Source organism: Eptatretus burgeri, chromosome 11, assembly GCF_056783735.1.
Source record: "Eptatretus burgeri isolate ZD-2024b chromosome 11, Ebu_testis_v1, whole genome shotgun sequence".
Classification (NCBI taxonomy): domain Eukaryota; kingdom Metazoa; phylum Chordata; class Myxini; order Myxiniformes; family Myxinidae; genus Eptatretus; species Eptatretus burgeri.
Window position 1 is genome coordinate 28,447,330 of NC_140971.1, and position 11,802 is coordinate 28,459,131.

Sequence of the window (11,802 nt, forward strand, 5' to 3'; positions counted from 1 at the left end):
GATCTGTGCACAATGCCTGGACCAAGTGCTGTGTGGAATACCGAAGCTCTACAGAGCACAAGGTCATTTGTGTGTTTGTGCGCTTGTACAGTAGCACACATATAACTGTGTGGGAATATCAGGTATTTCTGAACAAATGTTTCTTAACTGTCGTACCAAGGCTTTTAATCGAAATTGGAACTCCCCTCAGCAAGATCTTTAAAATGAGTGAGAGGAGATTAGGATGGGCATTACTGAAGGTTATATGAAGGGAATGAAGCAAATGACTACTTAATTATATCTCCACTACCATATCCATCAGCTACATTTGAAATGACCTCCACACTTCTTGTCTTTCTCAATTCCTTGCAATCCCTTTCTGTAGGTCAATCTCCTCAATATTCTAATGATATGCAGGGGCTGTGAAACATTTATCTTTGCTGGCCTTTCTTCTCTCTCCCCTTTACTTATTCTGTCCTTGTTTTTCGAACTTCCTTGCATTCCTTCATTTACTTATACTTTGCTTCTTTCTATCACCTCCAGTCAAGGTTTTTGTGTTTTTCAGCATTCATGGTGTCCTTTGGCTTTAAAGGGACATTGTGGAAACCCTCTAACCTCAATCAAATGCACTTTTATAAGCATATATTTACTCTTGTGACTGATTTATATGTAGTTGCAAACGTACTGGTCTGAGTGTATATATTGTATCACTATGCTCGACTTTATCTTGGCTATTAAGGCACAAGCAGCAGCCATCACTATTTTACGATACATATGCAGACTTTATGGACGACAAAGACAAACCATTTTTAGAATGACTTATCTTGATGAGAAAAATTACTGCATTGATGTTGCAGCATGCTTACTGATGAGTAATTTCAAGTTGTTGTCATACATGCTTGTGGTATGCACATTTCATGTTTTTGGAACAGCTTTTGCCATTGTCAATTATTTGCAGAGAAATACGAGCAACTTCAAAGATAAACAACCATCAAACGTCACTACTCACAGTACTTCTTCTTCCTCTCTTCCCTTTACAAAGCGTGAGGCCGAATGGTCTCAAAACTTCTGTCCTGCCTTGAACACGATACACCTCCACTTCCCTCTGTCCTTAGCCAACTCTCTCCAACTACTCCCACCTTATTGATATCCCTCATCCCACAATCTTCCCATCTCAGCTGTGGTCTACCTCTTTTCCTCTGACCTTGCTCCCTCAACCTATCCCTTTCTTTGTCATTCTCTCTTCCACATCTACACCAAGTATCCAGCCCACTTCAACCAGCAATCCATGTTTCCAGAATTCTGCCTTCTCCTTCCACAGTACCTCCTGCATCTCCTGCTTACTTTCCACCAGAACAATAGGATCGTCTGCAAACAACATCTCCAGCATACTATTCATGTTTACCCTCCTGCTTTCCAGCTCCTTCACCATGATAAACATGAGTGGACCGAGAGAACTTCCCTGCCTCAACCCCATGTTCATGCTGAACTCTGACATTCTAGGACCAACCAAAACTCTTCCTTCCTTTCCCTCGTATATCCCTTCTGGCTTGCATCAATCTAATTTCTGCTTCCAGCACTCACATCCATCTCAGTGTCGCCATCACTATCTCTCGGAACAGTGTCATAGGCCTTCACAAGATTCATAAACCCGAATGCAATTTCACTTTGCATATTCAAAATCTTCTCCACAAACTGTCTGAACGTGACCATCTCATTCGTCATCCCCCTACTCTTTCTAAACCTCTGTTTTTCCACTCTGCATAACATGGTAGCTCCAGCTCATTGTTGCTAACTGCCTAGTTCAACAGCTCCATAAAATATCTTTCCCACACCTTCAATACTGCCCTCTCTCTGCCACTAGCTTTCCCTCGCCATCCTTAATCGCCACCACCCTCACCCCCTTTCATGTCACCATCATCCTCATCCCTGTCAGGAGCCAATTTATGTCATTTTCTTCCCACCGTCCTCTTCTAACTTGCTGTACACATCTGCTCCAGTACCATTCCTTGGCTTATCCATAGTTCTCCTTGCCATTTTCTTCTTTTGCCCATACAAGTGCACCACCTCTGCATCTGGTTGTCATCCTCCACCCTTGATCTTCTTTATCCTCTTCCAAACCTCCTCCTTCTCACCAACTTCATTCGCTACTTCGTCTGTCGACCATAACTGATTTATATTCCTTGATGATGTACCCTTTCCTGATCTTCTTCCACACAAAACTTCTGCAATTCCCCCAAATGTCTGTTTGTATATTCTGCTGTTCCTCCTCCAAACCTTTGACTTTTTCGCGAAGTTCCTCTTACTTGGCCCTCACCAATCCTTGTACTCTAAGCTACGTTATCCCTGCACTTGCCCCACTTCATCATCTTCCAACCCCTCCTCTTAACTTCCTTCCTTATCTGCATGTATACAACAAACACTACAGGCTTGTACTGGGTGGTTACATACTTCCACCACTACCTTAGTCCTTGATCCTCTACAACTGTTGTTTCCTAACTACCACTAAATGTAATTCCGTGTTGTGTTGTCCACTCCTGCAAGCAATCGTTATCAATTGTTCATACCAATATCTGGCCTCCATTGGTCAGTGTGGTCAGTTCCAGGAATAATTGGTCAGTTCAGTATTTCAACTTTAAAACACTGCAGAGTTACTTTTGCTGAAATAAAAAACCAGTACGTTTCCAACCATAATTCAGTGATAACAGTAAAAGTATGTATATTATAGTACATTTTATTGAGATTGAAGGATTTCCACAGTGTCCCATTAAGTCAAAAAATATTTTGGAAGTTTCAAATGAGCGATTTGTTTTTCTTCATGCTGTTGATGCCTCATTGCAATGAAACAGCAATTGTATCTTGAAGAGGAAAAAAAAAAATCATGGATTTTTTTTTGTGTACATAGTCGATCGAGGCTCATGGAAAAACTAGTATATTGAACAGATCAGGAAATAACAAGACAAAAGCAACTGTTGAGGGGTGGGGGGGGGACACCAACAGCAGAGTTGAAGTCCAAGAATAGAGGGAGACTGACAAATAATGGGTGTGGGGAGGAATGAGGGGCAGGAGAAAATGCATTTGGTGGAAAATATGGATACAGAAGGAAACTCTAAGAAGGGAAAACTGGAAATTTGTATGGAGGAGGGATTGGGGTGGTGGAGGGAGGTTAACAAGGGGAGAAAAGATCATGGTTTTGGATTGGGGATGATGTGAGATAGTGGTGAACAGCTGTCTTGAAGACTTGGAGGGAAGAATGGTTCGTTGATTGTGACTCAAGGTTCCGCGTATTGTGAATCCAGTTTTGACTGGAACAAGACTTCAATCTTCTTGATGCTGACAGTCAAGCCATATTAGTCGGCAGATCATACAAAGGCATCTGCCAGGCATTGCGCATCCTCCTCTGTATGGGTGACAATAGCGCAATTGTCAGCAAATAACAACTATTTGATGGGCATCAGTCAGACTTTGGTCTGAGCTTTAAGATGGCTGAGGTTAAAAACACTGCCATCAGAACAAAAATGGATATTGACTTCCTCGAGACCTGAGTCCTCTAGTGTGTCGGTGATGATTGTGGCAATTACAATGCCAGTTGGTGCTAGGACACAGCCTTGTTTAGTGCTGTTTGTGACATTGAAAGGCTCAGATTCACCGCCATTGCCGACAACTCTCGCCTTCATCAAATGATGTAAACCAGCTTCTCTGGGCAACTGACGTGTCGCAGTAATTTCCAGAGGCCAAGGCGGCTGACAGAGCTTTTGTCAGATCAACAATAATGACGTACATGTTCTTGTGTTGCTTGTGACACTTTTGCTGTATTTGTCGCACTGTAAAAACCATGTTAGCTGTTTCACGGTTTGTTCTAAAGCCACAATGACTCTACGGGTGAATTTCCTCTGCAAGCCGGGTAGACGATTGATGACAATGCGAGCAAGAATTTTCCCAGCTCTGCACAACAGTGCGATTCCTCGGTGGTTGTTGCAGTCCAATCAGTCACCTTTCCTTTTGTACAATTGGATGATTGGGGCATCTTTGAAATCCTGTGGGGCTGACTCCTCATAACAGATTCGCATGAACAGTTTATGTTGTTGCAAAAGCAGTTGGGGGCCACCATGCTTGTACACTTCCAGTGGAATGCCGTCAGCACCAGATGCCTTACCCATCTTTAGTTGTTTCACAACTTTGCGAGTTTCATCGACCGTTGGTTGTACCACGAGGTGTGACATCTCAGGTATCTGGTGGTTGTCTTCTATTGTTGCATCATCGATGTTGGATGGCTGGTTCCAGACCTTGCTGAAGTGTTCTGCCCACCTTTGCAGGATCAAAATTAGCTCTATGATAAGAGAACTCCCATTAGCACTTCTTACCGACATACTCCCATTGAAACTGGGACTATATACGACTTTCAGTTCTTTGAAAAAGCCTTGTGCATCTCTGCAATCAGAAGTTTTGTGGAGCAGACAGGCTATGTTGATCCACCAATCCTCTTTCAGTTGGCGACAATTCTTTTGCGCTGCATTGCTGGCCCTTGCATATTCATTCTTCTTTAACAGATTATGTTTATCACATGCATAAGTGACATGCTTTTGATGCAGGTCATCCAACATGGGAAGAAGAAGTGGATCATTTTCGTTGAACCAGTCATGATGTTTACATTCTATGTGGCCGATTGTATTGAATGTAGCCTTCCAGGTAGCTTTGCAGAGTGCGTTCCATTCAGCTGTGCACAAGTTAAAGTCCATGTAGTCACATTTGCCCAGCTCCTCCTCTAGCTTTACTGCTAGCTTGGGATGTGTGTCTGGGTTTTTCAACTTCAAAACGTTCAGCTTCGGGTTTTGTCAAGGTCACTGGTTCCGTGCTTTAGACACAATATGGAGAGCTGTTTTAGCAATGATCAGATGATGATTGGACCATGTAGTGGAATGCTGAACAGCTCGGGTCAGATGGATGTCGTGTTGATCACGTTGACAAACAATGATGTCTATTATGGGGATGATCGAAAACACAGTTCGTCACATGTCACCCGTCTCTGTACACCTCCATCTTGTGAGTTTATATAGTATCACAGAACAATCCCGTGCCTTCCAGTGACTGCGATTCTCATCCATACTGCAAGTTTCTTCTGAGAATGTTCCAGCATCTTCACGCATCTCACCAGGCAGGTTACAATACAATACTGCCACCTACAGTCAAAATTAGCTCATTTCATCAAGCAGTTTATATTAAAATTTTACCGATGTGTGCTACAGCAAACGTATAACATGTAACCGTCAATTTTTCTTGTTCATATATAGGTATTTACTCATACATATTCACAAATACCACAACATCTAGCTTTTAACTGAGAGCCTCTTGCTCGCCCTTAACGCGTATGTGCCACATCGTATGGATCCACATCATATGGGTGCCTCGAGACCATGGCCAGAATAAGTCCGGATCACCTTCCAAGGTAATACCTGGCAGGAATAGCACGGTTGACTCTTCCATGGGTTTGTCCGCCATTATACCAAAACCACCATCCCGCCGCAAGCAACGGCTCCTGTCATTGCCACCACGAATGCTGCTGACGTCAGCAACACGTTTTCTAATACCTTGTTTTATATATTATACATACATACATACAGACATGCCTCTCATAATGTTAACTCTTATAATGCTGTTTCACATTACACTCGACAAAAAAAAAATATTGATTAAAAAAATATAACATCAAAAAGAAGAAAGAAAATAAGATGAGAAGCAAAAGTGTTGTTGCTGTTGGACAATGCTCCTGGCCACCCACAGCACCTCAACAGCCTCCGGACTCCCTTGCCTGTTGCAATTGTGTTCTTGCCTCCGAATGCAACTTCTCTCTTCCAACCCATGGACCAAGGGGTAATCGCCAAGTCCAAGGTATATTACCTCCTTCACCACTTAAAACAGCTGTTCTATGCAACAGATGGTCTGAGTCAGGAGTCCATCAAGCAGTTCTGGAGGAATTTCAACATCACAAATGCAATTGAAAACATTGATGGAGCTTGGGAGGATGTCACAAACATCTCCATGAATAGTGCGTGGCGGAAGATGTAGCCGGATGTCATTCACGGGAGTCCAGAGGTGCAGGAGTCCATCACCAGGGAGATTTTTTAGTTTGCCAAACAAGCTGGCTGAATGAAGTATATGCTGATGATGTGAAGGAGCTACTTGCCTCACACGGGAGTTGCTTAATGCAAGAGGACACTGCTACAGAGGAGACTGAACCGGAGAAATTCCTGAGCATTAAAAACTTAACTGATGTCTTCTTGAAGTTGCCTGACATGCTTGAGATCATTTCTAACAATGGCCCAGTCATGGAGCACAGCACTGGAGTGAAGTGTTCTATATGCTGAATACTGATTCCTGATCTGACAAGATGCTCAAGGCGGTGGTTTTGGAGGAGTAGGAGCACAGAGAGGAGTGAAGGCAGTGGTGGTAAATAGATGACAAGCTTATTTTGATATGTAATCTTCTTCTTCTTCTTGTGTATGGCAACTTAGCTGCCGGGGTAGCTATCATTTCTTGGAAGCGCGACCGTGTCGCTGATGCAGTGCCCCTCTACCAGTACACACTGGTACTCATTTCACTGACCGCAGAAGGATGACAGGCTGAGTCAACTCCCTGGTGTATTAATTCAGTGGCCAACGGGGCATGAACTCAGGACCCTAGAATCCCAAGCCACCATCCTAACCACAAAGCCAATACCAGGCTTGATATGTAATTATGTTATTTATATAAACAGGTTTTTTTCTTACTTGTAAAACTCCATAATAACATCTGTAGTGCAACTACCGATGGCCAACAAAACTGTCCTATACCATTGATGCATCAGATATAACACTCTCAAGAACATACCTCCATCGGCACCATGTAATGGTGCCCTCTTATAGCACTATCCTCACTCCTCTGGAATGCATCCTCAGTGTTATAAGAGGTATATATATGTGTGTATGTAAAAGCCCAGAACTTTGTTGAGGAGAAACAAAGTCAGCAACTGTTTTCATACAGCTGCACATCCATTGAGACCATTTTTGCACTTACATGTACTGTATCTTACTGTTCTTGAAGAAATATTAACACCCATACTTTCAGCAATAAGATCATTCACAAGATCTTTATGGCATCCTCCTCCAGGATGTATATAACATACACCTCGGAGGTACTTAACATCAATTTTGAGGGCTTTCTTCCTTGACTACTTATATTATTCACAGTACCAGTTTTGCAAAATTTCCTCAGTCTTGCAGACAGCTTCTGCTTAATGATGAAGTTGAGCTGCAATCTGCTGCAAGGAGTGGGTGACATTCACTCAGACTTTGATTTATATCCTCTTGTCATGTGATGTTTCCTTCCCAATCACATGATGTCATGTGATTGTATTCACCATACTATAGTGATGTCGTCACCTACACATTTATAATCCTTCTTCAGGTCTAGCACTTACTGATTGCTTGCATGGCATCTAATCACAGTGTACTATTTCAACACCTTACTATAACTGGATATACTATCAAACATTTCATCATCATTACACATTACATGCTATTCTTTCATGTTGTTTGCATTTTATACCCTCTTCTTCCTGTTCCCATAGTTATTTTCGATACTGTAGATTCCTCAAGTTACAAAGACTAAAGGAGTTACATTGGTGATGAGCCCCAGCTGAGATGGCTGCATGGCAACACACATCACAAAGAGCGTTACCAAAATTAACACACATGAACTAACACTTGCTCCACTGAGTTTGGATAGTGACCTAAAATACAGGCTGTTCCAAAAGACCTGGACAACTTTGGTTGTTAATATATTTAGTATCACAAATAATACAATGACTTCCCTTGTTTTATATGATACAGAAACTCATAAAGTTCTTTATTTTCAGGTCTGGTAGTTTAATGTAAAAGAAATGGCGATTCTACCTGAGAAAGATCAGTGCGTCGAATGGTTCATCGAGATGAGATCCGACACACAAGTTCAGTGTAATTCCTGTACAAGGCATGAAAAGAATCCGCCATCATGGACGAGTATTAGAGGGTGGTCCAAGAGGTTTAAGGAGACAAAGTTGTCAGAAACAGAAAAGTGGTCGACCAAGCACAAGTGCATTAGACGTTGAATGAGTGCGTGAATCGTTTCAACAACATCCAATAAAATCAATTTGACGTGCATCCAAAGAACTGCGACTACCAACCACCACTGTATACAGGATTTTTCATTAAAGATTGAAGCTTTATGTCTATAAGGTGCAGATTCTGCAGGAACTCAAACCAAATGACAGACCCAAATGCAAGGTGTTTGCCTTGGAAATGCTCAGTTGCATAGAGGATGACGAAGATTACCTCAAAAAGGTCATGTTCACAGATGAAACCTGCAGGATCTTCATTCTCGGATCACAGCTGCATGCGCACTGGTGGACGCAAACACGCTGAGCTGAACATGGGAAGAACGTGTGTAGTGCATTGATGGCCTGCGCGTGACAAACGGAGCTCACATTGAAGTGTGTTGATGGTGCGCACAAAACCTTATGAATTTCTGTCACATAAACTAATGGGTATCGTATCATTTGTGGTTTTAAATATATTAACAACCAAAGTTGTCCAGGTCTTTTCAGAACATCCGTACAGTAAATCAAACACTGCATTGCTAGACATGGATTGTGTTCATGTGTCTCTTTAACTTGGGGGTCCCAGACTGAATCCACAAAGCAGACCTCAGCCATGCCTTCGTCTCGATACCTGAACATAATATTGATGCCAGGCATTGTAAATTGCCCATAATCAATACACTCCCATTTATTCACACCTTCCCTATTTGATAAAATATATTCTTATCTTCCTCCTTCTTCAGTCCTGAAAAACAATGCAGCAAGAGCATTCTACAACTACTTTTACTACCCACAACATAAATCTACATCATAATCTTCACTCTATCTTACACAAAGGATGTACAAACAAATTTGGATACGAGAAGATGCCATTTGGTCAGTGACATCTCTCTTTACTCAAACTCATTCCTTATCTTTCATTTCTTCTGTTATTCTGTTCATTTTGAATATTCTGTTCATTTACTTCATTTTCATGACATTAAGTGATAGTTTAATGTGTTGTGTAATGATGCCACTCAACCTGCCAATCTCTGTGCACTTCAGATCATCTTTCAGGGTGTTTCTGGATCTTCAGTGAGTGGAGACATTGCAATCGATGATATCACTTTCCAAAGTGGATCATGCTTTGGTAAGAGTTTACTGACCAAGATCTGAGCATGTCTGTTTTTCTTCTATGCACCCTGTAATAATACACTGATGTTGGCCTACCATTGTGTTGGCCTCCCTAAAATGAAATGTCACTGTCGTTTTCATTTCAGGAATGAGGAAAGCTTAGTGGACAGCAAATAGGCACAGAACTTAAATGTCCAGAAACTGCCAAATTAAGATTGTGAAAGCATATTTAATGAGCCATGACATGGTGAGTTTCACATAGAAGCAGTGGTAATTTCATACTTTGTTGAAACGTTTTTGCTTTCTACAGTTATATAGTTCTGTCAAGTCATGTCCAACTTCTGGTGACAGTCATGATCAGATTTCCCCAAACATCCCTATTCTGTACTGCTTCCCAAAGCTCTGACAGAGACAGCTTGATTGCAGCCTTTATCCCATACATCCAGCACATAGGTCTGCCTCCTCCTCATCATCCTCCTCTTCCCTCAACCATACCCAGCATGGTTGATTTCTCCAGACTTTTGTTCTCTGTATGCATGATGTGACTGAAGTATGACAGTTTCTGTTTTAGCATCAGCACTTGTAATGTATAATTAGTGGACAAAAAAATGGGAACACCAATGTAAAGTCACTTAATCGGGTGTTGGGCCACCACGTGTGGCCAGTACGAGCTGTATGCACCGTGTTATAGAGTCCACCAGCTTCTGGAATTGTGCAGGAGGGATGTGGCACCATTCTTCCACAAGAAAGTCAATCAACTCACACATGTTTGATGGAGGTCTCAGGTGTTGTTCCAGAATATCCCATAAATGTTCGATTGGGTTCACATCTGGTTACAGAGAAGGCCACGACATATGGATAACATCAGTGTCATACTCGTCAAACCATTGGGTGACTGCACATGCTCTGTGGATGGGGGATTGGTGGGTTTCCTCTTGCAGCCATGCTAGCCATAATTATAGGCAACCCGGCCTGTGCAGCATTTTTATACATGACCCTAAGAATGTTGGGATGTTATTTGCTTAATTAACATATGGGCCACATCTATGTGGAAGCCGTTGCTTGGTGTCCCTCATTTACCAAGGTGTTCCATTTTTTTCTCCACTACCTGTACATAGTTGTCAAATTTTATCAATGTTGATACCTTTTTTACATTGAGACATTAAATGAAGGTGTAACCAATCCCAAAGCATGGGGGCTTGAATTTGTCCCAAAGGTCCTTTGTTAAAAAGCTCTTTACTGGGACTTTGGAGCCACCTAACTCCACTAGAATCAGGAGTTTCATGACGTTCATGACCACCCGCTCAGCAGCGCACTGCCAGCTACTTGACACAAGGGTCATATCCCGATTACAACAAAGCGCAAACTGGCGTAGGCTGCTTTCTCACAACATAAAGTCCAAATACGCAATGCGCACCAACCTGGCAAACCGATTGACTGCTCGTTTCGGTGAATACGAAATCCTGATGTGCTTTGTACAGTGAAAGTATCAAAAGTATCTATATATTCCAACCCACACCATATATTTCTGCTTTCTAACCCTCTTTCATGTTATATGAACAGTGAGTGCATCTAATGAACCTTTGTCAGCCTTGTGTCTCAATCGATAACACTGTAAACACAATAGTTTTATCATGCAAACAAAACTGTCAAGGCAGAAGAATGCTCATGTATGTTACAGTTACCATGCTTCTGTTATTCCTACCTATGCTGCCATGGTTCTCATATCTTATGGTTTCTATGCTGCCTTATTTACACGTTCTAATGCAGTTGCTGTGGTGAACACTGTATGTTATGTTTGTGATTGTGCATGAAACAAAGTGGAAGATTGGAGCTGTGTGAGAAAGAAACCTCAGAATTAGGTTCAATTTGCTTACATCAAGCCTATAGTTGCTGGCAGTGAGTATTTGACCTCAAGGGCCCGCACAACGCCATTGCCCCATGTGCACACGTGCCTTGCTGCAGCCACTGCTGACAATTCCAAGATAGCAAGCCCTATTGCTGTGTATTCTTCCTTTCATAATTTCGATTGTTCGTGGCACTTGATTAGTCTTGAAATAGGAAAGCACTTCACAGATCAGGGATGGATGATTTTGAGGTTGGCTGGTTAACCCCTTGAATTGGACATATAATGCTATGGAAGCCAGATTCACGCTAAGTTGTAGAATGCTTCCGCCTACTGTGAATTTGAAGAATTGCATGAAGTTGAACAAATGGGCAAAATTGTTTGGAGAATTGTTTAAAGGGTGAAAAATCCATCGTACTTGTGTCATGTTTTGGTTTTTCCAATGAAAGTATATTCTTTGTTTGTAATATACGAGTAGTATTCCATGTAAATATCCTTTTGATATGTTTACACAAACCAATAAAAGCTTGGTATTCTCACTTCCATACATCATTGATGCTCACACTTTATCATAAGAGTAACTTCAGTGACACGTTATATTAACTAATGGGTGAAGATGGGGAGGGTAGGAGATGGGGGTGGGGGGCGGTGAGAGGACAGTTATAGAAGTTAAGTGCTTGTGCAAGAGGAAAACAACAGAGGGTGATGGGCAGGGCCGTAAGGGAAGGTAGATTTTTGGGTAGGCCTCAAA

The 11,802-nt window shown here is 42.0% G+C and overlaps 1 protein-coding gene across 1 annotated transcript in view; it reads left to right on the forward strand.

Annotated features, from left to right (window-relative positions):
• Positions 1–11,596, forward strand: part of LOC147016750 (thyroid hormone-induced protein B-like) — a 12,914-nt gene extending 1,318 nt beyond the window's left edge. Inside the window, exons 2-4 of the mRNA XM_085845710.1 lie at positions 1–62; positions 9,137–9,221; positions 9,352–11,596. The exon at positions 1–62 is cut by the window's left edge and continues 195 nt beyond it. Coding sequence (XP_085701836.1) covers positions 1–62; positions 9,137–9,221; positions 9,352–9,368 — 164 coding nt within the window. The 3' untranslated portion in view covers positions 9,369–11,596. The remainder of the gene's footprint in view (positions 63–9,136; positions 9,222–9,351) is intronic.
• Positions 11,597–11,802: the final 206 nt, after the last annotated feature.